This window comes from Schistocerca americana, chromosome 2, assembly GCF_021461395.2.
Source record: "Schistocerca americana isolate TAMUIC-IGC-003095 chromosome 2, iqSchAmer2.1, whole genome shotgun sequence".
Taxonomy (NCBI): domain Eukaryota; kingdom Metazoa; phylum Arthropoda; class Insecta; order Orthoptera; family Acrididae; genus Schistocerca; species Schistocerca americana.
In genome coordinates, this window is record NC_060120.1 from 340569552 (window position 1) to 340597285 (window position 27734).

The window sequence follows — 27734 nt, forward strand, 5'->3', positions numbered from 1 at the left end:
AAATCCTGAGCTATTTTCGTAAACAGGTTCTGTTAGCAGAAGAATTTCCATGCAGACAAGCTGAGACATCACGAAAGCTCGTTCAAAAGTGAACGTTAACTGTTTATGGGACGCTATACAATTTCTGAGAGTTCGACTTGGCTCTTATTTTACAAAGTCATGTGATGTCAGTATAACATTGAAAACCTTTTATTTGGTGAGTCACCATGCGGACGTTTTGCGGCGATGCATCAGCCTTGCTGGGTACATGTGCACGGCTAAATGCATCTCATATGTGCCATTAGTATTGGTAGTGAGAAAGGAGCCTGTGCTATTCTGGAACAGATTTCTATAGCGTCAGCAATGGTAAACACACATGCTGCCCAGAGGCGTTTCGCGTATGGGACTGGTGTGAGCACGCCTTTGAGTTCTGTGATGTCAGCATAACACTCGAAGAACTCTAACTGTATACCCAAAAAGAGACGTGACTTTCACCTGCTTGCAGCAGCAGTGTGAGAGTGATGTCTCGCACTGGCTTGCATCAGGTGGTGGCTAGCGGTGGCGGCGACGTGTGCACGCCCTTGGAGCCTCTGATACATTGACGTTAGTTCGAAAGCATTTTTATGTGCAACGTGTGTTTGTGCACAACATTATTTCTGGCTGTTTAAGCATTGTGAGCTTGTTGGCACAGCGTTATATATGCATTATTTCAGCGATTTATGAGTAGTTTTCAGGTCTGCACATCAGTGTAACCCATTATTTCGGTGATTTACAAGTTGTCTGCAGGTCTGTATGTAGTGTAATGCACTATTTTGACAATTTATGAGTTGATTTCGTATCCTCACATCAGTGAACTGCATTATTTACGAGTAGTTTGCATGTCTGTGTGCTGTGTAGCGCATTATTTCAGTGATTTAGAAGTTGTTTGTATGTCTGCAGAGCGTTTAACATGCGTTATTTCGGTAATTTACGAGTAGTTTGCAGGTCTGTAGACTGTGTGGCGTGACCCCAAGCATGTCAGAGTGTGTGTTTTGTATCAGTGTAATAAATAAACTATGTGAAATCCGCCCCTAAATAAATTGCTCGAAAATTAATGAAGTACACTGCTTCCTCTCTCCAGCAGCGCAGCACAGGCTGAGTCATTTTCCCGCCATTTTTCCCCCAGACCACCATCTAGGATTACATCGTGGGAGGGACGAGAGTGCCCTCTGGTGGCAGTACTGTGTACTAGGTCAGTTGGATTCTGGACATCATGGTGAACACACTTGATGGTGGTACTGCCTCTATTTGTTTAAATAAAGACTGCATGCAAAATAAAGACTTGTGTCCACCACAGGCTGAGTCCTTTTCCCCTCCAGTACCTAGGAAGAGGTGGTGGCCGGATGACTTAGGTTAGTGGAGGTAGCCCATTTGATCTATCTTCCCACCAAAATCCAAACTTCCTGTCAAAAGCCGCCATCTTGGATAATGGTACTTGCGTCATCAGCTGGCGTCATGGCCGCCATCTTGGGTAATGATACTTTGGGGTGGTACCCCTGTAGCCCCACTACTGACGGGTGCAGCACTTTGACCCAGTGCTAACCACCACAGATGAACTTTGGAACCAGGTGAATGCAGCATGGATGTCTATACCACAAGAGGCTATTCGCGCCTTATATGCGTTGATGCCATCATGCTTGGAACAAGTTATCAGGGCTCATGGTGGACCCTGTGCCTACTAAGCAACAGGACACATCCTGAACTGAGGTGACTGAAATACTAATCAAATCTGCGGAAGATATGAATGTACATTTCCTGCAAATATGAACACCCTATCTCTAGTCGTTCAAGGTGTTCTGTTTTTCTTCTGAACATGAGTGTGTATATTGCCTGACTAATTCAGCATCAGTGAAAGGTTTCATATTTTTTCGCAAGAATATTACATACTTCATATGATGTTTTTGTGACAGCTTCATTTTGTCTGACTAACATTAGTACAACATTTTATTGATGACAAATTGTTGATTTTAGATGAGCATGCTTTTCATTTGTTTAATTTGAATCTAAAGGATACACTACTCTAAGTGAACTATACTTACTTGTGTAGTGGCGAAATAAATTGTATCTCTTTCATTCCCACAACCGTTTTCTAGCACATTGAGCAAACATCATTACCTTCTTTGTGGTGACATATAAAACAAAATTCTAATTCCCATTTTTTTGGAAACTTCTATTCTATTCACGGGCTCACAGATGGGATGTTTACCTTGCACACTTCTCCCTAAGTAATGTGAACGAGTTTTTGTGATGGGGACTTGAGCTCAGGCCCTGTCAGTCAGAGCACTGTTGTAACGTAAAGAATTATCCTGTGCATGTCTGGGATATAGGACGACTCAATGTCGTGAAAAACCGAGATTGTCCGGTTTTTTCATCATAACATACAGTAACCTGAAAAGTTGTTTCGATATGCTCAAATGTCCCAGAATTCAGTTTCAAACATATTTTACGAAATTGTAAGTTTTTAAAGATTTCGCTCAGTTAAAGAGAATACGACACCATAAATTGATACTATTTAGCTTATTTCTCTAACCTCCATAATCCCACAGTAGTCACAGCATCAATATTGATACACCTAAACAATAGTTTATTTTGAGTGGGTCTGTGGCTGGAGATTATTAATAGTTGTAGTGTTGTAACAGTTCCAGGCATTGCAACTTGAAAAAAGTTGTGAAAATTGTCCGATTTTCGCACTATTTCCCCACTGTCAATGGCAGAATAGTGTAGTTGTTGGTGTTATGGCAGACAAACTGCAGCAATGCTGAAACGTACCTACAAATTCAGAGACAGTTGTAAGGAATGGAATATTATCTAGAAACGTCGATTGATTACGAAGAAAAGTGTTCGGTATGAAAATGTTTTATTAGTATCAGTCATGGTAGGCAGTCTGACTTAGTTGATCATATTATATCAGAGGAATGCTTTAACAGATTTAGTGCAACGAGCTGTAGTAAAATTCTACAAAATTATTTTGGGAAACCTCAGTCAAGTGAAGTCACGAAAGTTCGAGCAGCCAAGCTTACATGTGGTAGAAGATAACAAAACCATTAGGCAGTATTCACACGGGGGTACTTATGTCTCCGAGTGACTGAGATACTCTGCAACCAAGAGACACTGCATGTGTATTTAGATGGGGTCATTCACACAGGGATACTTCAGTAGTGGCGCTCCAGTCACCATGACTTGGATGCTATGTGACCCAACGTGCTAGTCGCCTAGTCTCCCAGTCTCTCAGTTGCATTCGTACCATTGGAATGCGCAATGCGTGGACAAATGTTTAATTTGAAATTCGTGGGAGAAGTGGAGAAATATCTGGAACTATAAAATTACAAATTAAAAGGGTATTCAAGGAAGGAGGTGTCAGAGAGAGCATGGCACAAAGTAGCTATGGAAGTTGATCTATCAGGTAAGTTCATTATCAGTAATTAAAATTTTTAACATAAAATAAGTATGCCCTACTTGCTATGCTTTAATATCAATTTTATTGACAAACTAACCAGCGATTTATAAGCACCCACCATATAATGAATGTAATAAAAATGTAACTAAAGCGTTTTTAATTATGTATTAATACGTAAATGGAAATGTGAAGAAATTCATTTATAAATTTTACAGAAATACACATCACACATAAAAATTTTTGTAAAGAAAGACAATTATAGTAGATCGTGATTATTTTTGATTCAGTATTTCCACTGCCATGGGAGGGAAGCACGAGGTGTCAGAAGGTAGTTGGCTAAATAATTCCTTATTTCATAAGCAGTAGAATGAGGATGTAGTGCAATGTCTTTCCCTTGCTGGATTTCGACTGTTGGCGTTACGAAGCTGTTGCACTGTTGTTCACCACAACTGTATTGGATACCCTCATGTTTTTGCATGAAATTATGCAGTATGCACACGGATTTTGTTATGTCACTACACTTCCTGTAGTTCAAGAATGAATAGGACTGCTCAGGATTTGGAACTTCTGTGTCAGCATTCCAAATGCACATTCGACAGATTTTCTTCCTCTGCTTGATCAATGATAATAAATTCTCTTCACATTATCAAGTGTTCTTTCTGGGTACGGTGGCATCAAGTAGCATGACAACGTAAACACTTCATCTCCTACAACATAATAAGGGAAATTATATTCATTTTCATCATCTGTAAATCTTACATTTGTAATCCAGTGTTTGGTTGCTGAAGCACGAAAAATCCCTCCATCACTATTTCTACCTGCATAATGAGTTTCAATGATAATGGGTAAACCAATAGCATCACTGCATGCCAACAGTACTCTGGTACTGTTTACAGCTGAAGTTAGCTGAATCCGTCCCAGCTAATTTTTTAATGTGGATATGTTTCCCGCCCAATGCGTCTAAGCTATTACGCAACCTTTAACCTACAATTTATATTATTCTCACTGTAAGGATGAACCCACAACTTTTCCTTCTGTACCAACACTAATAATAATACTGTATTATAATATGTTCATCACTAATAGAGTCACTAGACATAGTACTACTGGGGCACAGTGAACAAAACAGCGTGCTACATAAGTTCTTTGCCCATAGCTTTACCAAGTGCTTTAATTTTCTGTTCACACTGCAAGTGACTTGGCAGTATAGGAGACTTGTGTCATGCCTGTGTGAATGTGATTGGCCTCTCGAGTCGTCCAGTCTCTCAGTCTCTCTGTTGTCAGGTAGCTGGGGACCTGATTTGAGTAGCCCCATGTGAATAGGACCTTAGCTCTAGTGATTGTTCTAATGTGCTTAACAGTGTTATGTTTAGATGATTCTTCCATTGCAAAAAAGTTTTGTTCAGCAAGAACTAAAGTATCAGCCTTAGTAAAAGAAGGCATTACTCCCCAGAGTTTAAAGGAAAGCTTAGATAACATCTGTGTTCTACGGGTTATTCACTGATGCTTTCAATCATGAACTGCTAAAATATTTCCGTTTGTTGTTCAGTTTTTCTATGTTAATGAAATGATTCACTCTAAACTTTTGAAAGTGAGTTCTGTACCTAAAGAAACATCTGATGAAATTTTAACATTTTGTATGAATACCGCTGAAACGTTTGATCTTGAAAAAAATAAATGTGTGGCATTTTGTGGAGACAATACAAAGTTCAGCTGTGGTGGTTTAAAAAGACAAAGCAAATGAAATGTATTTATAAAATTAAAGACAACATTGTGTGAAAATATTGAAGGGCTATGCTGCCATGCACATCTTTCGCACATTTGTGTGCAGGCATCTGCTGATGATAGTTTGAGCTGTGATGCTGAAACTATCTCAGATCACAGAAGATCTGGGAAACTATCATTATGAAGGTATTCTCGTACTTTTCTGTATAAAAAAGGTAGAACAGAGAGGCTTAAGGAGCTTTGCGATTATGTAGAGATTGAATATACGAATCTACACATATATGCTGCAAATCACCATGAGGTGCATGGCAAAGGATACATCACATTGTACCAGTTATTAGGGCTTCTTTCCAATCCATTCACGTATGAATTGTGGGAAGAATGATTGCTCGAATGCCTCTGTGCATGTAGTAATTATTTTACTTTTATTCTCACAATCCCTCTGTAAGCAATTCATAGGGGATTGTAGCATATTCCTAGAGCCATCATTTGAAGTTGGTTCTTGAAAATTTGTTAATAGTCTTTCTCAGGATAGTTTACGTCTGTCTTCAGGAGTCTTCCAGTTCAGTTCCTTCAATGTATCTATGACTCTCTCCCACAGACGAAACAAACCTGTGACCATTCATGCTGCCCTTCTTTGTATACATTCAATCTCCCCTGTTAGTCTTATTTGGTATGGATCCCATGCACTTGAGCAACTATGGGACGCACAAGTGATTTGTATGCAAATTCCTTTTTAGACTGATTAGACTTCCCCAGTATTCTAATAATTAACCAAATGTAATGTATCACTCAAAAACCTGCTGGTTATCACTATTTCCAGCAGTTGAATGAATCATCAGGCTGTTTTTAACCCCTGAAATTTTTTTCTCTTAGTGAAGGCTCTGTGTCCCTCTCTTTCTCTCACACTGTCATTGTCTCCACTCTTGCTATAGCACAACCACTGTCTAATGCATTCCAGTATTTATTATTTTTCCATCTTGTTCCCACCACCACTGACTCCTATCTCAGCATAAAAAAGCACTAATATGTTCACATGAAAAAATTTTAGGGAAATTTTGTAAAGGTGCTGAGGAAGGTAGAATGATGGATCTGGTACTGCACTTTTCTGTTAGAATCTTTGAAAACATGAACATATACACTTTTTTTGTGCACCAATAAGAGCATTTTTCGGCTATGCATGATGTGTTCACAGTTGTGAATGTGGACAACCATCAGCTATTTAATGGTGTGTGGCCATGAAAATTTATGCCGGACCGGGACTCGAACCCAGATTTTCCGCTTATTGTGTGTGGCCACCTTACCATTTGGCTCCTCAAGCATAACTCAAACTCGAACCCAAATTTCCATATTTCGTCAACCACGTGTCAACAACCAGTACTCGTACATCCAATATGAATATTCCCGTACAGGGGAGACAGTTTACTTGAAAGTCACATACCTGTTGCAGGTGGATAATTATGATATTGCAGTGCTTGTGTCATTTTGAATTATGATGCACAATATTCATTCAGACATGTTTTTCGGGTTTTCTCAGGAACTACCAATGAACTAAATGGTGCCTCAATAAGTCCCTTAAGGTCCACCTTAGACAACATCTAATACGAAAAGACCCAACCGTTTTGTTTCTTTTGCTGAGCTAGAGGAAATGTGTATTATTCAAACTTTGACCCTATAGGACAGTTACAGGAAAATGATCCTTCTGCTGTGTATGGAAATGGTCCCTAACCCAAAGGCTATCCAAAAGACATAAACTTACACTTCTATCACCAATAGAACCTGAGGTATGAGCCCCAGGAAAATTCTGTTTTTATGCATGGCGTTATGGAACATATCAGGCAGTTCATGCCATCACATGTGTAAGTTGGTGTGGTATCATGGAGTAAATCCATGCATTGTTGATCTTGAAGCTGTGCCTCTGCATCTTTACTGCAGTCAGTCTGTGCAGAGGATGTTGATGCGTAACAGGTAGCCAGCAACTAATTTTTCTGCACCATGCAGGTGCCTAACATTGGTCATGAACCATGCTGTATAATCGAGGTGGCAGAATCATCGAGGATTACAGACCAAATCTGCTAAATGTCAATGGTTGATGTAGTTGTTGAATGGCCTCGTTTCTATGTCACCTTTGAAGTGATGAATTGCTTCGTACATTGCCAGTAGTTAACGGCTGTAGGCTCGGCTCTTACTCTGTGAAACAGTCAGTTTATGTGAGAAACTGGAATGGTTGATGTATGCCTGCCACTACTTGTTACAGAATCGCTCCAACAGCAATGTCACTCAAATCAGTAGTAATCATCCATTGGGCATGCAGAAGTGGGTATGCCAATGTTGTAGGTGTGACGCATGCAAGGAGTTCATTCAAGCTTAAGTTTGGTGGTAATATTCTTGCCTGCAAGAGCTACTGTGAATGGTGCTCGAATGGTGGCTGCATGAGGAAGATGGTGACAGTATAAATTAATTATCTTGAGGAAACAATGTAACTTATGAAAGTCCTCTACTGACAGCAGTTGGGAATTACATACGTTCACTGTGGTGTAGGGCAAATACCAGCTTTTTTGATGATGTATCCAAGAAGCACAACTACAGGTTTCCAAAATTGGCATTTATTATCATTAATCACTACATCAATGACAACAAGTCTGTTGGGAACTTGTTTAAGATGCAGTTTCTGGGTAGCCCATGAACTATCAGAAAGTGCCACGATGCCAGCCTGTAAAAGTTTGACTGCCTCTATGGCAATGTGAAGCTTGTCTGATGGTACTTGTATGGCCTGTGGTCCACAGGATGACCTAGGATGACAGTAAACATGTGGAATGTTCTGTTGTGAGTAGCACATTATGTAAATAACACTTACATTTGCGCAGAGGGCGTATGAGCATTTGATGTTTCAATGGGAGCTCAAGAGCAGGAAGCTCTTTACTGAACTGGGTCATGTGTGGAAATTGTGTGAATGCAGATACTGCTGGGGAGGATGCTGTTGTAATACTGAGATCAAGTGGAGATGGCATGGTGGAGTCATCCAGAACAGGCATGAGTGAATGTCGTGTGTGAGAACCATCCAGGCAACATTGTGTGACATTGAGTTCCTTCAACACTTGGCAGATTGCATGACATATAGCACTCTGTTCATCCTGTGGACCTAATGATTCCATTCTCATGTCAAAATAATGCAGTTGCAGTTTTTGCAGTTTGATGAGGGATACGATGCATTCATGCGGGTGTTGTTGATGTTAATTGGTCAAGACACAATGTTGAGTGCCATCTGGAAGAAATGTGGTAGAGCCGTGCTATGCCATTGGGGGGGGGGGGGATAACCAATGATGCCAATAATGAAATGGCCACTATCCTGATGGATCAGATTACTGCAAACCAAGTCCAGTAACAGTCATAAATTGCCAAGGAAGTCAGCACAAAGCACCAGATCATGGACATCTGCATTAAGGAGGTTCCTTGTAAAGAGTTTCCCAAGACTGAGATCCACGGCATGAGGCTAGGCCTATAAACTGTGATGGAATGGTCATTCACTACACAAAGCTGTGTGGCAGAAACAGCACTCAGTATTTTAAGGTAGACTTGGAGGTGAGGTACTCATGTTGGAACACATTTCAATGAGGAAATATTGTTGACAGATGCTGTCAAAGATGTAGAGTCTGCTACAGTGTGGTGATGGTGGTGGGGAAGAGTTTTAGTTAATGCAATGTGAAGCAAAGTGACTTCAAAAGGCCTTTGTGATCCAGTGCACTTATTACAGACCACATATGACTGTTGGATAGTGACATGATGGGTGGCAGTTCCACACAGTCTCGCTGAATTGCATTTGGAACCAGCAAAACTGTCCCCTTACTACCATGACAGTGTGCAGTGCATGTTTACCAGTTGTGGGGATGTTTGTTGTGGTTGCATGAAGGTCACCATCCCCTGTAGCAGAGATGATGTCATGTTTTGTGGCAGCTGTAGTGAAGCAGCATGTGCAGTATGGCTGCTGTGAGAGATGTTTAGTGGTATTGTTTTTTGCAGTATTTATACATTGCTGAAGTTATGAAATCATAAAGAATCTGCCTGTTTATTTCTGCTTGCAGTGCAGCAACTCATATTCATAAAAAATCATTGCAAGTTTTGCTTGGGGCAGAAACTTGATGACCCAAGGGCTCGGGCATGATGTCTGGCCTCAGTTTGAAATCCACTAGTGTGCGTGGCTGGCACCAAAACTGTGGAGACATCCTGCCCACCATCTATTCATCACAAATAACTTATTGTAACTGTTGCTCCTGTGTCTGGGAGAGACGTTTGAGAAGAGCAGTTTTCAAGGGAAGGAATTTATTATCAGCTGGGGGTGAAAGAATAATGTCACTGATCACATCTGTGTGTTCACTGAAGTGACTGAATAACATGATGAATTTGATGCTGTCATTTGATATATGTGTGACAAGGATGTTCTCAACAGTTGCAAACCAGATAATGGGTTGATCTGGGCGAAATGGCAGTAGGTTAGGTTGTGCACTGTAACAGTTGGGGATGTTGTTGCTGAATGGTCATGCCAGTAACCAAGGCAAAATCCAGAGTGGTACATGGATGAATGCTCAGTACCCAGAAGCAGCAGGGTCATAGATGCACTAAGAACATCTAGAATTGTGTGGCAGTGTGGGCCACATTGTGCAGTGAAATGGGTTGAACGTGTTTGAATGCAGCATATGAATGCATCAACAATAGCAAACATTAAAAACTGTGGCCATTTGAGCAGCTGAAGCACAGTAGTTGTCTGGCCTGTATGCAGAATACAGTCTGGAATGAAATCACCATTTCCTTTGTTTGGTACCATTGTCCAATTCTGTAGTGAGCCATTGACAAAAGTCGTGTTTGGTTTTAAAGAATATCACTTACTGTGGACTCAGCTGTAAAACACTGCACACTTCCATATAGAAATCGTCCTATCTTGAGAACTGCGACATACGGCAGTTGCATAGTGGCTGCATTGTCAGTACGTAGTACCTGAAGCTGGGAACAAAGGAGTGAAAAATGATCCATATGTGGTTGTTGTGTACCACTAATTCAGAATCTTACCCTGGTATAAGGTAAGGGTGACAATTAGTAATGACACAGTGCTGGTTAGAATACTCTTTATTTATCACATGGTGCAGATACAAAAGTATGTCACACTGCTTGGCAGTCCACCTTACTAAGATATGCTTGGCAAGGAGCCAAGAACAAAGTAGATGGTCAAAGAAGTTCCTCTCTCATGGTGTTCCCACATATGGAACCCTCACAGTAATGCTAGCAGTTGTCAGTAACAGCTGATAGTTCATCAGTTCCATGTACACCACTTTCTCCAGCCTCACCAATGATAAATCCACCAATATCACAGTCTGAGCAATACATGCTGCTTACAAACTAGCATGTCTTCACTCCATGGCATTTTTTATATGAACAATCACTACTAAACTGGCTGAGTTCATGAGAGAACATAGAAGAACTGTCCACCTTGTAAACACACAGTTGCTGAGCATTCTGTACATCTTGACTCAATGTATATGAGTGTCTGATGCACCAAAAGGGCTATTTAGGTCCTCTTACCCAGTACTAGTTCCCCTAAGCTCCAGAGATGGGAACTAGTCCCACAAAATTTCATCATACCCTGACAGACTTGTGGACTTAAGCTCCATTAGCACCCCCTCCTTTTTTTACAGTTTTACATTTTTATTTATTTATTTATGAAGATTTTTCTAATTATTTTTTACTTTATTTCTTCTCTCTTCTCTCCTGTATACAATCTTTGGTTTTTCTCTGTCTCTTTTTTTCATTTCCCACCTAATTCTTTATTACATAATATTAAAAATTAATTTTTCCTCATCTTATTTCATCTTTACTTCTCACTCTGTTCTTATGATCAGCTGTGTAGTGAATCCATCACAGTTCTTACCAGTGATTGATCTCCTACTCCATCTGACACCTCTCTGTTTATCTCTGATTCCCTTAGCTTCGCTACAGGTTGGTCCCTCATATCATGGGGCCTGAGTGATCTGGCCCTCCTTTCTTTATACAGGAATTCCTGAGGAATGGATCAATAATTCTGAAAGCTAGGGTAGTTCTTTCTTTATCTGTGTGTGTGTGTGTGTGTGTGTGTGTGTGTGTGTGTGTGTGTGTGTGTCTAGAGACTCTACTTAGAATTTTGTCCTCTGAAGTTAAGTGCTGGCTAGCCATGCTATGTGCTTGTTATTTTGTAGCTTTCTCAAGTGAATTTTGCTTTTGATAAAAATCATTATCTAAGTGACTGATATTTCAGTCATCAAAAAAGTGAGATATTGGAACAAGCAGAAAGATAATGATGACAACAGAATTTGAAAGTTCTTATGCATTGTTGATTTTGGGATTATGTGAATACCATTACACCTTTTGCAAAAGAAATTTTCAGTTCAATAACGAAGAGTAACACAATCCAAAATATGAATATTTTCTTACAGATTGTCTTTCCCTTTTAGATTAATTGCAATTAAGTGTTGAAATTGTCTATTAGTTTACCTTTCAATTTTCTTACCTGGCCAGCATAAGGTATAATACCTGTATATACATAAAAGGAAATACTTTGTTTAGATTTATTTTTACGTGTTTGCTGTTGTTGTTGTGATCTTCAGTCAAAAACTGGTTTGATGCAGCTCTCCATGCTACACTATCCTCTTCATCTCTGAGTAACTACTGAATCTACATCCTTCTGAATCTGCTAATTGTATTAATCTGTTGGTCTCCCTCTACAATTTTTACCCCCCCCATTTCTCTCAAATACTAAACTGGTCATCCCCTGATGTCTCAAAGTGTATCTTATCAACTAATCCCTTCTTTGGGCCAGGTTGTGTCACAAATTTCTTTTCTCCCCAATCTTTTTCAGTACCACCTTATTAGTTATGTGATCTACCCGTCCAGTCTTCAACATTCTTCTGTAGCACAACATTTCAAAAGCTTCTATTATGTTGCTATCTAAACTATTTATCATCTATGTTTTGCTTCCATACATCACTATACCCCAGACAAATACCTTCAGAAAAGACTTCAGAGCACTTAAATGTATATTTGATATTTACAAATTTCTCTTCTTCAGAAATACTTTTCTTGCCATTGCCAGTCTACATTTTGTATCCTCTCTATTTCAGCCGCCATCAGTTATTTTACTGCCCAAATAGCAAAACTCTTCTAATACACTGAGAGTCTCATTTCCCAATCTAATTCCCTCAGCATCAACTCATTTTATTTGACTACATTCAGTTGCCATTTTTTGCTTTTGTTGATGTTATCTTAGATCCTCCTTTCAAGACACTCTCCATACTGTTCATCTGCTCTTCCAAGTCCTTTGCTGTTCCTGAAAGAATTCCAGTGTCATCAGCAGATCTCAAAGTTTTTATTTCTTCTTCCTGAACTTTAGTTCCTACTCCTTGGTTTCCTTTTCTGCTGGTTCAGTGTACAAATTGAATAATGTGGGTGGTCTGCTACAACTTTGTCTCACTCCCTTCTCTACTACTGCTTCCTCAGCACTTATTACTGCTTTCTGGTTTCTGTACAAGTTGTAAATATCCTTTTGCTCCCTGTATTATATCCCTACTACCTTCAGAATTTCAAAGAGAGTATTCCAGTCAACATTGTCAAAAGCTTTCTTTAAGTTGACAAATGCTATAAACATACACTTGCCTTTCTTTAACCAGTCTTCTAAGATAAGTTATAGGGTCAGTATTGCCTCAAGTGTTCCTCATTTCTCCAGAATCCAAAGTGGTCTTCCCCTGTCAGCTTCTATCAGTTTTTCCGTTCTTCTGTAAAGAATTCCTGTTAGTAGTTTGCAATCATGATTTATTAAACTTATAGTTTCATGATTTTTATACCTGTCAGCAACTGCTTGCTTCAGAATTGGAATTATTACATTCTTCTTGAAGTCTGATGGTATTTCATCTGTGTCACACATTTTGCGCACCACATGGAAGAATTTTGTCATGGCTGGCTCTCCCAAGGCTATCAGTAGTTTAGATGGAATACCGTCTACTCTTGGGGCCTCATTTCTACTTAGATTTTCCAGAGTTCTGTTAAATTCTTCTCACAGTATTGTATCTTCCTTCTCATCTTCATCTACATCCATTCCCCTTACTATGATATTACCTTCAAGCTCATTTCCCTTGTATAGACCCTTTATGTACCCCTTCATCTTCAGTTTTCCCTTCTTTGTTTAGGAGTGGTTTTCCATCTCAGCTCTTGATGTTCATACAGCTGTTTCTATTTTCCTCAAATGCCTCATTAATTTTCCTTTAAGTGGTATCTATCTTTCCTCTAATGAAATATGCTTCTATGTCCTTATATTTGTCTTGTAGCCATTCCTGCTTAGCAATTTTGTACTTCCTGTCAATCTAATTTTTTAAACATTTGTATTCCCTTTTGCCTGTTTCATTTGCTGCATTTTTATATTTTCTCCTTTCATCAGTTAAATTCAATATGTCTTGTGTGATCCAAGGATTTCTACTAGTCCTTGTTTTTTTTTTTACGTATTTGATCCTCTGCTGCCATCACTGTTTCATCTCTGAAAGCCACCCATTCATCTTTTATTATATTCCTTTCACCTGTTCCACTCAACCATTGCCTAATGCTCCCTTGAAACTCTCATCTATCTCTAGTTCTTTCAACTTGTCCAGGTCCCATCTCTTTAATTTTCTACCTTTTCCCATTTTTTTCAGTTTTAATCTACAATTCATAACCAATAAATTGTGGTCAGAGTTCACATCTGCTTCTGGAAATGTCTTACAATTTAAAATCTGGTTCCTAAATCTCTGTCCAACCATTATGTGATCAATCTGAAATCTTCAGCTGTCTCCAGATCTCTTCCACTTATACAACCTTCTTTTATGATTCTTATACCAAGTTTTAGTGATGATTAAATTATGCTCTGAGAAAGATTTTACCAGGTGGCTTCCTCTTTCATTCCTTTCTCTGAGTCCATATTCACATATGTTCCAGCCCCCTTCAAAATTAAATGTTGCTCTTCTTTAACTATCTGACTAATTTCTTTTATTTCATCATACATTTCTTCAATCTCTTCCGCATCTGCAGAGCTATTTGGAATATAAGCTTGTGATATGTGCTACCACACAGGGCTTTGTGTCTGTCTTGGCTACGATATTGCATTCACTATGCTGTTCATAGGAGCTTAGCCGCATTCTAATTTTCTTATTCATTATTAAACTCAATTCCGCATGACCCCTATTTGATTTATATTTATAACCCCGTATTCACTTGACCAGAAGTCCTGTTCCTCCTGCCACTGAATTTCACTAATTCCCACTATAGCTAACTTCAACCCATTCATTTCCCTTTTTAAATTTTCTAAGCTACCTGCCTGATTAAGGAATCTAACATTTTCATACTCCGATCTGTAGGATGCCAGTTTTGTGTCTCCTGATGACAACATCCTCCTGTGTTTATCCCTTTTTTAATTGTTTTTATTTGATTTGTGAGGACACAAACTTTCCAATTTATATTAAAATTATGTTGCTAACAAAGATGATTTTGTAGTTTCCAGAGCGCAGCCATGAATGAGGAGGAGGACATTACCACCACACCACATCCGAGGAGTTCAGCAAGCCCACTCTCTGCACTCACATTCTGGTAAGGGTGACTAATACTGTCATTCATGGTGGATAGAAGGGGCAAAAATAAGTGTAATGCACCAGAAATATGTATTATAAAAAATGAATGTATTAGATTCTTGCATAAGTCAATTAGGTTTCTGCATTAGTTACACTACATTTTTGTTTCATAGTCTAAGTACTTAATTCATAAAATTGCTTTACCACTTGTCAACTGGCAGCCATTGTTTGAAGTGTTATATTTGTAAATATGCATTGAGTTTTGTTGACTTCAAAATAGTTCACATTTTTTGGACGACTAAGTAATGTGCAATGATAAACCATAAGTTAAAGAAAAGATCGTGTTTGATAGTTTTTCTTTTTTGAATTCCTGTAAGTACACAGGCAGGTTGAAAATGATGAAAAACAACCAAAAAACTGCAACAAGTGCTGCTGAAACTTGATAATGCATGATAAAACAGTCAGTCATGTCCTCAGTTAGGAGGTTATTTCAGTCCTCTTCCTTATTGTGTTATTGTGCACTCATATTTCAGATGTCCTTGTTCTTTATCCAATTGTGTTTGGTAAATTTCTTGAACAATAAAGAGGTTTCATAAAATGATAATTAATAATCTTCTAAGTTCTGAATCAGCAAATATCTTCAGACATGGAATCAAGAAATTACCCAACATTGGTAGAGAGTCATAGATAATGGAGCAGGATGTATTTTACAATAGTCTCCACCTTGTGTTTTTGTATAGCAATAAATATATTTGTGACAGCTACATAAGTCTATGAACTTAATAAAATTAGATGTTTATGAGTGCACATTTATTTACTTGAATGTTTTGCGTGGAGTCATCAATATGAGGACTTTTGCAAATGTCAAATACATGTAGGTCTTAGCATTACTGGCAGTAATTACAACAATCAATACTGCTGTTCAAAATACATTACAATCTTTAGATGTATTAGTACAACAGGAATCATTTGTTTACCACATACCATAAAAACACTGGAATCATCTTATGTCTAGCTTGCAAATAGAGGGTGAATCAAAAAGAAAGAACAGATTTCAGTTGGTTATCACAAAGAAACTCTGAAAGAAAGAAACAAATTGTGCATGTCACTGGATAGAAGAAGGTTCAGAGTCTTACATCAGGGTGAATATGCTCTGGGACAACTGGCAAATCCAGGAAAAATTCGGGAATTTTTTCATTTGGGACAAGTATAGAAGAAGTCCAGGAATTTTTCAGAATTTCAGGAATTTTTCATTATTTTACTTTTCAGCTAAATTTTTGTAATTTTGAAGAGCTGATACTTTAACAAGGAATGTTACTTTAGCTCACTACTGCAGCATAAAACATAAATGAGAGAATAACACCAAAATAACACTTTAGTTTCAAGGAAAATGCACTATTTACAACAACAAAACAGTGCACATACGAGCATCTACTGGCAGCAAAATGTGTCCGAAGATTATGCAGTAATTTGCAACAACCAGCTGCTTTTGATGCGTCTTTCTTGTGGGCCTCATTTTGGTGAGCATGACTGTTTACATTTGTAACAGGTCGTGGGAAAATTTTCCAAATGGTAGTTTGAAAAGTGTTACTTTCAAAGTAAATATCCGCTTACACAAGATGAATTATGTTACATGTGAGAATGTGCGATGAATATCTTAAATTAAAGTGTTAGATTCTCATTCAAAACTTAACAGTGACGACAAGACATTTAAATAAATTTTAGGTCCAAAAGACCACCTATTTAAGCCATTATTCAATATTTTACTGGCACATTTGTGTTTGATGTTTCTTAAAAAAGGTAACACATGCTAAAAGAGATCAAGTTTCTAGGTCAGTTCTCCATATTTATTTAATTCACTCATAGATTACAAATTATGTAGTAAATATATCTAAAAACACAGATGATGTGACTTACCAAACGAAAGTGCTGGCAGGTTGATAGACACACAAACAAACACAAACCTACACATGAAATTCAAGCTTTCGCAACACACTGTTGCCTCATCAGGAAAGAGGGAAGGAGAGGGAAAGACAAAAGGATGTGGGTTTTAAGGGAGAGGGTAAGGAGTCATTCCAATCCCGGGAGTGGAAAGACTTACCTTAGGGGGAAAAAAGGACAGGTAAACACTCACACACTCACACACACACACACACACACACACACACACACACACACACACACACACACACACACACACACACACATATCCATCCGCACACACACAGACACAAGCAGACATTTGTAAAGGCAAAGAGTTTGGGTAGAGATGTCAGTCGAGGTGGAAGTATTGAGGCAGAGATGTTGCTGAAAGACAGGTGAGGTATGAGCGGCGGCAAATTGAAATTAGCGGAGATTGAGGCCTGGCGGATAATGAGAAGAGAGGATATTCTGAAGGGCAAGTTCCCATCTCCGGAGTTCTGACAGGTTGGTGTTAGTGGGAAGTATCCAGATAACCCGGACGGTGTAACACTGTGCCTAGATGTGCTGGCCGTGCTTGCCCTCACCCACCTAATCCTTCACCTACACATCAACTCAGCCAATGAACACACCCGTCAACTCCTATCCTTAATAAAAGTCCTCAATCTTTCCTCTCCCACATCCACACCGGCTGTTCAGAGCAGCCTCCTACAGGCCAATCGCAAATTAGAACAGCATGCCACCCTCCACCTCAAAAAACTATCCAATCTCATGGTTTCCCACCTCCGGAAAGGCAACTCACTCACCCTTCACAGCCTTTCCAGCAAACCTCAACCTCCTCTCATTGCACACAGACCCAGTCTCTCCCATCTACTCAATGTCCTACTTCCAGCTCCACTCCCCCCAAAACCTCAAAATTCCAATCAACACAATCTGGAACCACAACACCCTAATTCAGTAGTTAACCTTTCCTCCAAACCTCTCTCCCAATCCGAAACCTCTGTCCTATCCAAAGGCCTCACCTTCAGCCCCACTCCCAGATTCAACCAAACAGCCCTTGTCAAAGATTTACTGTCCTACACCAGTACTCTCTACTGGAAATATCACTTTGCCACGAAGAAAAATGATCCTAACCCTACTCCTAATGGTCCAACTCCCCAAGACACTATCCAAATTGAACCCTGCCTGGAATAGTTCCATCCTCCGTCACAGCGGGACCCACCTCCTCTTCCTCAAAATCACCCTCTCCAAACTTTCCAGGAATTTCTGACTTCCAGCCTTGCCTCTCAATCCTTCTTAAAAAACCTTAATCCTACTCCCAACATCACCACTGCTGAAGCCCAGGCTATCCGTGATCTGAAGGCTGACCGATCCATCGTCATTCTTCCGGCGGACAAGGGTTCCACAACCGTGGTACTTGATCGTCGGGAGTATGTGGCTGAGGGATTGCGTCAGCTTTCAGACAACACCACATACAAAGTTTGCCAAGGTAATCCCATTCCTGATGTCCAGGCGGAGCTTCAAGGAATCCTCAGAAGCTTAGGCCCCCTGCAAAACCTTTCACCTGACTCCATCAACCTCCTGACCCCACCGACACCCTGCACCTCTACCTTCTGCCTCCTTCCTAAAATTCACAAACCCAATCATCCTGGCCATCCCATTGTAGCTGGCTACACCAAGCCCCCACAGAACATATCTCTGGCTATGTAGATCAACACCTTCAACCCATTACATGCAGTCTCCCATCCTTCATCAAAGACACCAACCACTTTCTCGAATGCCTGGAATCCCTACCCAGTCTGTTACCCCTGGAAACCATCCTTGTAACCATTGATGCCACTTCATTATACACAAATATTCCGCACGTCCAGGGCCTCGCTATGATGGAGCACTTCCTTTCACGCCGATCACCTGCCACCCTACCTAAAACCTCTTTCCTCATTACCTTAGCCAGCTTCATCCTGACCCACAACTTCTTCACTTTCGAAGGCCAGACATACCAACAATTAAAGGGAACAGCCATGGGCACCAGGATGGCCCCCTCGTATGCCAACCTATTCATGGGTCGCTTAGAGGAAGCCTTCTTGGTTACCCAGGCCTGCCAACCCAAAGTTTGGTACAGATTTATTGATGACATTTTCATGATCTGGACTCACAGTGAAGAAGAACTCCAGAATTTCCTCTCCAACCTCAACTCCTTTGGTTCCATCAGATTCACCTGGTCCTACTCCAAATCCCATGCCACTTTCCTTGATGTTGACCTCCACCTGTCCAATGGCCAGCTTCACACGTCTGTCCACATCAAACCCACCAACAAGCAACAGTACCTCCATTATGACAGCTGCCACCCATTCCACATCAAACGGTCCCTTCCCTACAGCCTAGGTCTTCATGGCAAATGAATCTGCTCCAGTCCGGAATCCCTGGACCATTACACCAACGACCTGAAAACAGCTTTCGCATCCCGCAACTACCCTCCCGACCTGGTACAGAAGCAAGTAACCAGAGCCACTTCCTCATCTCCTCAAACCCAGGACCTCCCACAGAAGAACCCCAAAAGTGCCCCACTTGTGACAGGATACTTTCCGGGACTGGATCAGACTCTGAATGTGGCTCTCCAGCAGGGATACGACTTCCTCAAATCCTGTCCTGAAATGATCCATCCTTCATGAAATCCTCCCCACTCCACCAAGGGTGTCTTTCCGCCATCCACCTAAGCTTCGTAACCTCTTAGTTCATCCCTATGAAGTCCCCAAACCACCTTCCCTAACCTCTGGCTCCTACCCTTGTAACTGCCCCCGATGTAAAACCTGTCCCATGCACCCTCCCACCACCACCAGTCCTGTAACCTGGAAGGTGTACACGATCAAAGGCAGAGCCACGTGTGAAAGCATCCACGTGATTTACCAACTGACCTGCCTACACTGTGAAGCTTTCTATGTGGGAATGACCAGCAACAAACTGTCCATTCGCATGAATGGACACAGGCAGACAGTGTTTGTTGGTAATGAGGATCACCCTGTGGCTAAACATGCCTTGGTGCACAGCCAGCACATCTTGGCACAGTGTTACACCGTCCGGGTTATCTGGATACTTCCCACTAACACCAACCTGTCAGAACTCCGGAGATGGGAACTTGCCCTTCAGTATATCCTCTCTTCTCGTTATCCGCCAGGCCTCAATCTCCGCTAATTTCAATTTGCCGCCGCTCATACCTCACCTGTCTTTCAACAACATCTTTGCCTCTGTACTTCCGCCCCGACTGACATCTCTACCCAAACTCTTTGCCTTTACAAATGTCTGCTTTTGTCTGTGTATGTGCGGATGGATATGTGTGTGTGTGTGTGCGCGAGTGTATACCTGTCCTTTTTTCCCCCTAAGGTAAGTCTTTCCGCTCCCGGGATTGGAATGACTCCTTACCCTCTCCCTTAAAACCAACATCTTCTCGTCTTTCCCTCTCCTTCCCTCTTTCCTGATGAGGCGACAGTTTGTTGCGAAAGCTTGAATTTCGTGTGTATGTTTGTGTTTGTTTGTGTGTCTATCGACCTGCCAGCACTTTCATTCGGTAAGTCATATCATCTGTGTTTTTATATATATTTTTCCCACGTGGAATGTTTCCCTCTATTATATTCAAATTATGTAGTAACAATGACAGAAGTATAATTATCCTTGAAAAAAATAAAAAAAAAAGCAGCAAAAAATTTTTGGTGACCAATATTGTAATGATAGCTTAGCTTTTCTTGTGGTTATACTGTCTGTATATTAATTTAAACCATTAACTTTCTCTGTTTGTGTTGGCACTACTTAATAGTGATGTTTCTAGGAGCTGACTACATTACATGTCCTATGTTCTGTATATCTGCTGTAATTGGCTGGTGAGATCATGTGACACAAGCTACAATTGGCTGACAAAAGTGCATCGCAATTTTTTTTTTCAGTTCTTCAGAAGTTGCCATGCTGTAATTGCTGGAATCCGGGTTTATACTTTTGTAGTGCAAAAATATAATGTAAATGTTGCCGCGCGTCAAAGATCTTTCCAAAATGGAAGTTCCAATGCTGGTGTATAAATCCTTCACCTTTCAAAGGACTGATAAGTTTTACAGCTCCAAGAAAAAGTATATTGTCACTTAACAGGGAAAAAGCATAATTTTACGTATGAAAAAGTGTATTTTCACTGGAGAAAAAGTGTATTTTCAAACGGGAAATCCAGGAAAAACATAGGAATTTTTTTTCTTGTCTGTGTATACACCCTGTGTATTTGCACAGGCACAATGGCATGCACTCACTATGAACGCCATACATTTCTCAAGAAACGTCAATATGGTAGTCCATTTCATTCCAAACATAAATCAACAAGTCACTGTTTATTGAATTGTCAACTTCAGCGGTTTGATTTCTCAGATTTTGAAGCGTAGTTGCCTTATGTGGGACAAAGACTCTGTCTTTTATATACCACCACAGAAATAAATCACAAGACGTGAGGTCTGGTGTCCTGGGAGGTGAAAAACAATGAACGAGATCTTATTGGCCACCTCTTCCAATCCAATGTTGTGGGATGGTGTTGTTAGGATAACACTGCACCTCAATGTGAAAGTGAGACAGTCTGGTGTCATGCATGAAAATGAAATAATTGGAATCTTGAAGTTGAGGAAACAACCAATTTTGCAGCTTCTCCAGGTGTGACAATTCTGTCACAGCTTTCTCTGCAAAAAAAGCAAGGTCCATAAACTTTGTGAACAGAAGTGGTACAAAACACATTGAATTTTAGGGAGTTCGTTTCACGTTTGATGGCGATGCCAAGATTTTTGTGATCCCCAAATTCTTACATTATGGCAATTTTCTTTACCTGGCAGATGAAGTGTCAGTTCATCTTTTCAGACAAATTGTTCAAAAAATATGTCCTCTACCATAGCCTGGAGAATTGAAATGCAAAATTTGTACCTTCTTTTACGATCACCAGGATACAGTTGCTGCAGTAACTGAAACTTGTAAGGCTTTGTCAAGGCATAGTTTCAGAACATGCTACACTATTATTTTTGGAAGTTGAACTTCCTGGCCTGCTCATCTTGTGGACATCTCAGAGCTTCATTTGAACATGTCTTGGAGAGGCTGAACAGTTTCATCAGATTTTTTGGCTGACCACCCTTTGAATATGCAATCAACTTCCAATAACTTTGTATGCCAGTTATAAATCTGCTTGTGCAGAAGTGGCTTCTTGTTGAATCAATGACGGAATGCTCATTTCAATTTTCAGTTGAACAATAGCTTGACTACTTGCAAATTCCAATGATTTCTCTTGTGGTGTGGTTGCCATGTTGCTACAAACCACATCACAACTGTGTCAAAATTTTGAAACTTCCTCCATCCAAAGGCATGCACAATGTAGTTCTATCTTTTATAGTTTGTAATAAACAAATGAAATCTGTTCTTTCTTTTTAAACACTTCTGTACATTATTTTAATGTTTACTCCTTTAAAATTTGTCAAGTGAATTTGGTTTTATTTTGAACTTTCTCTTTCTTTTCCTTGTTCTTCTTCTACTACTTCCTCCCCCCCACCCCTCCCCCCCACCCCAGTACAACTTTAAAAGGACTTTTGAAGGACAGCTTACAGTATTATATGTTATCAAACCATTAATGTTTGGGCTCTGGTCTGAGACTTTTAGTTTAGTTCTTTATCTGAACTAGTTACCATAGGACTTGGTATTGTTGTCATGTATATCACTACTTGTAATTACTTCAGTCGTGTGGGAGATAAAAAAAAGTAATTAATTTATATAGGTACAGTGAATAGATGGTGAAATATTTGTATTGTATGAGAACTTCATGGAAAGAACCTTTATAGCCCAGTCCATGCATAATCCTCAACCCCATTTTTTTGTATCTGCAGGGTATGTCAGCAGCACAACTTCATATTTTTATGTGGTAGCTAAATTATGGATAGATTGTCCCATAATATGAAGTTTTCAGAGTGTGGGTGGGCACCATTTTGGACAGGTACACACACAAATTTCATGCAGCTAATCCACCAAAGATTTGAGTCCAAATGGACACCTAAGAATTTACAGTTATTTGCTTCCACCACCATTATACCACTTAGGTCATTTACAAATGAGTCTTGTGAGCTGCCAGTTGCAGATATTGGCAACTGGGATTTACTTACATTGACCTTTAGTCAGTGAGCATGGAAATATGTACTTAATTCTAATTCACCATTAATTCTTGAAAATTCCACTTCCTCACAGTCTTTTCCACGGAATAAAACTAATGTGCCACAGCATAATTTACAATGTGTGAGTTAAAGAGATGTACAGTGTTATTAATATAAGCTAGAAAAAGGAAAGGGCTAATGAGGGAGCCTTTATGGACTTCTCGTCTCACTGTTTAGCTTGTAGATTTGAAAGCTAAAACCGTATTTTTGATTTTATGTGTAAGTTTGGTACACTATTTCTGTTTCATCCGGACTTGACTGTAAGTTTCATTGATGCATCATTGGTATTGTATGCCCACAGATCTTTTTTAAGAGAAGCCCATGATTTACTGAGTAAAAAGGTTTTCTCAGGTCTAGGAATATTCCAGCAATGTGAATACTGAGTCCTATGTTACTGTATACAGTGGCAGATACAGAAAAACCTCAAGGAGGGGGTGCTAAAGATATCTTGAGCTACCTTTACTTTTACCGTAATAAAAAATGATCAAGTCACATGCAAAGTTTAAGGAATTATTTAAACTGATTATACACATATACAACACAATGCCATCTTACGATATAAAAAAGTTACAATTGTGGTTCTCTTCCTTAAATGATGAATTATATGCACTTATTCTTTCTGGCAAATTGGTTAATTACATCATCAATAGGACAATCAATATCAGGGTAAGTGTTAAGTGGAGCTATGCCATTAAGTCGATCTTCCGTATTTATAAAGCTACGTATCGAAGGTTCTCTGTACAAGAAAACAGTATAATATTCACAACTTTTGTTGAACAAATGCCAGACAGAATAACATATTGAGATCATTAGAATGGCCGTGACTTTTCTCCTAGGTATATGTTAGCTATCTATGTGCCAGACAGAAGTGTATAAAATACGATGACACAGATTCACATACTACATGGGAAAGTATAACTATTCGATAACTCGATTCAGTCGAGTCGACTGATGAAAGAAATGAACAAATAGCATGTGGGCTGACTGGTGGGGGCAGTGTGAGTGACAAGGGAGGCACCTGCCCCGCCCCCGCCCCCCCATATATATCTGCCACTGACTGTATACTTAATGAAGAAACTGATAACAGTAGTGGCCTTGCTTAGGTCTTTCCTAAATCCATGCAGTAATTGCTGAGCATTCCGAGCCTTGAGAAGAAGGCCATAATGTTAAAATAATTATTGTACAGTGAAGTGCCACAGGTTTTACCATTGCTGACTACATGGTTACATTATAAATTGTGTGAAAGATATCTCTCTCTCTCTCTCTCTCTCTCTCTCTCTGTGTATGTGTTTGTGTGGGTGTGGGGAAATGGGGGGGAGGGGAAGCATGTGTCACGATGCTTGTCTACAAACTGAACTTTGGTGTTTAACATCGTTTTTTATATTATCTGCTGCCCAAATATTCCTTCTCTATGTATTGAATGGTTGCCACTTTTAATATCATTGTTACATTTTGTCTCTACAATTTGCTATTTTTATTTTAATTACTAGTGTCCTTTCTCCAACTGAGCTTCAGCTTTCTCTCATCATATCCTGAAATGAGAACTTTTCCTCATTGTCGTTTCCATTTCTCCCAAAGTGGTATTCTACTGCCCACTCAACCACTGTAATATCCTTGACAGGACACATGTTGTAGGCATTTCCTGGCCAACTGCAAAACCAGCCATGTATCCTACCAAGTTCACAGCTATCACTACACTGGATTCTTTATGGGTATGACCAAGAACCAAACTCCCACCTCGATGAAAGTTCACCACATAACTATGGTCAACAGCCATTTAGACCACCCAGCTGAGTGTGCTGTGCAGCATAATAGGCTGAACTTTTGTGGCTGCTAGACAACCAAGGCAATCTGGATGCAACCCTACACCAACATCAATACTATGAAAAGGATTAGTACTCACTTTATAGTGGAGATGCTGGGTCGCAGATAGGCACAAGAAAAAGACTGTCAGCAAGCAAGCTTTTGACCAAAAAGGCATTCATCAGAAGTAGACAAAACACACGCACACACACACACACACACACACACACACACACACACACACACACACATATGCACACAGTCATGCAAACACAGTTCACACACACCTGACCACAGTCTCTCCCTGCTGAGGCCAGGCTGCCAGCCAGAGACTGGTCATGTGGGTGTGAGTTATGTTTGTGTGAGTATGTGTGTATGTATGTTGTCTATTTCTGATGAAGGCCTTTTTGGCCAAAAGCTTACTTTCTGACAGTCTTTTTGTTGTGCCTATCTGCAACTTAGCATCTCTGTTATATGCTGAGTAGTAACTATCCTTTTCATAGTATTGTCATTATTCCATTCTGTATTTTTCATTGTTTGATTTTGTTTACACCAACATCAGCTTTTCTAAACTGCACAAATAGAAATAATCCTTCCACCATTTTCTGGGATCTTCCCACACTCCCTTTTTAGCCTCAGTATCTTGTTAGTCCTTGCCTTTCACGTGTTCCAGTCTCTCTTCTTCTCTCATCCTATTTCGTCCTCCTGCCCCCTATGCCATCTCTCACTTGTATCATCTGGTAACAGCTCAACAGATGTATTGTTATCTCTCTTTTTTTTAGAAATTTTTAAGTGCTATATTGCTCTTTAATTATTTGCTCAGGAAAAACATGTTTTGGTCTAATCTCGTTATAGAATTATAAATTCTACATTTAAATTATAATTAACTTTAATTCTGAGTCCACATTGGCAATGTTTGCCCTTATTTGGTGTCCTTCAGTCTCACTGATTACTTGCCTCATCCAATTATCTTACAATACACATTTGGTGATTTTTTTTTTTTTTTTTTTTTCTTTCATTGATGGTTTTGCTTCTGTCGGGACAATGCTAATGCAGTCTATTTCATTCTTAGATAAGATCCAATGTTTAGTGTGTCATCCATACTTTTACTGGCTCAAGTTTTCTCCTCCATAATTTTTTCTGTGCCACTTTGGTAAATGATATCCTTGATCATAAAATGTAGGCTTTCATGGCCAGTATTGACATCTTTGGTTCCCATGGAACAAAAATCAGTCAGGGATATAAAAAAATATCTCCTTATTGTCTCCCTGCATATAGACCCTTGACATATTTTTTGTCTTATTTCTATGTCATCTAGAGATTTTATGACTTTTTGCTTTTTTAATTGGTATTCCAACTTATCCCTATATAAGTTAGCTACAGAATTCTTAAGCATATTTTAAGGTCAAACATAATAAATTTCTGTGACAGAGGAAAGCTTCTATCCACAAATCAACATGGATTTAGAAAGCATCACTTGTGCAGAAGTCATCTATCCCTTTTATCACACAATATCCTGTGTACCTTGGCTGAAGGGAAATAGGAAAATTTAATAGGCCGTTTCTAGACTTCCAGAAAGCATTTGAGACAGTGGTACAATGCAGACTGTTAACAAAGGTCTGAGCATACGGAATAGGTCATCTGGTATGTGAGTGGCTTGAAGACTTTTTAAGCTTTCTAAGTAACAGAACCCAGTATGTTGTCCTGGATGACAGGTGTTCAGGAAGTGTGCCAGGAAAGTGTGGTAGGACTGCTCTTGTTCTCTATGTACATAAAAGATCTGACGAATAGGATGAGCAACAATAAGAATCTTTGTCAATGAAGTTGTACAGAATAGTGTCATTTTTAAGTGAATGCATGGGGATACAAGATGACTTGGACAGGATTTGTAATTGGAGCAGTTAATTGCAGCTTGCTCTAAAAGTGGAAAAATGTAAATTAACGCAAATTAGTAGGAAAAACAGTCCTATAATGGTAAACACAGTGTGCTGCGTGACACGGTTGTGTTGATCAAAATTTAGGCATAACATTGCAAAGCAACATGAATTGTATGGGTATGTAGGGTAAGCTATAGGGAAAGCAAATGGTCGACGGCAGTTTATTGGGAGAAATTTAGGAAATGTAACTCATTTGTTAAGGAGATCATGTATCAAAAACTTGTGCATTCCATTCTTGAGTGGTGCTCAAGTGTTAGGAAACCCCACCAGGTTGCATTAAAGGAAGAGGTTGAAGCAATTCAGAGGTGTGCTGCAGTTTGTTACTGGTAGGTTCGATCGAAACGTATTACAGAAATTATATGTGAACTCAAGTCGAAATCCCTGGAGAAGACATTATTCTTGCAAAACCTATTGAGAAATCTTAGGGAACTGGCATTTATGACAGAGTGCAGAACAATCCTACTCTCACCAACATCCATCTTGCATAAGGACTATGAACCAAGATGTACATCTACATCTACATCTGCATGTTTAGTCTCCTAAGGCCACCTTATGGTGTGTGGTTGAGTGTACTTTGTGTATCACTATCACTTCTTTCCTTTTCCTGTTCTGGTTGTGAGTGGTTTATGGATAAGACAATTGCTGGTATGCCCCCATGTGATATCAAACCCCTCTGATGGCCTTTTCATGAGATATACGTTGGAGGAAGTAATGTATTGGTTGACTCCTCCAGGAACTTAAGCTGTCTGAACTTTTACAGTAAATCACACCACAATGCAGAATGCCTCTCTTTCAGTGTCTGTCATTGAAGTTGGCTGAGTACCTCAGTGGTACATTTACGCTTCATAAATGAACCTGTAATAAAAACATGCTGCTCTTTCATGGAGCTTCTCTATTTTCCCTATCAGTTCTCTCTGGTTCAGATCCCAGAGTGATGAGCAGTGTTCAAATTTTGGTCAGACTAGAGTTTTGTAATCTGCTTCGTTTGTGGATGGACTTAATTTCCTGAGGATTCTTCAAATGAATCTCAGTCTGGCATCTTCTTTACCTGCGATTAGTTTTATGTGGTCCTTCCATTTTAAATTGCTCCATGGACATACTCTTAGATATT

At 39.7% G+C, this 27734-nt stretch overlaps 1 protein-coding gene across 3 annotated transcripts in view; it reads left to right on the plus strand.

Moving 5' to 3' along the window:
- Positions 1-27734, plus strand: part of LOC124593680 (ATP-binding cassette sub-family C member 4-like) — a 473970-nt gene that overhangs the window by 74547 nt on the left and 371689 nt on the right. For all 3 annotated transcript variants that reach the window (XM_047131977.1, XM_047131979.1, XM_047131978.1), the window contains exon 2: positions 14681-14773. In XM_047131977.1, coding sequence (XP_046987933.1) covers positions 14697-14773 — 77 coding nt within the window. In that variant the 5' untranslated portion in view covers positions 14681-14696. The remainder of the gene's footprint in view (positions 1-14680; positions 14774-27734) is intronic.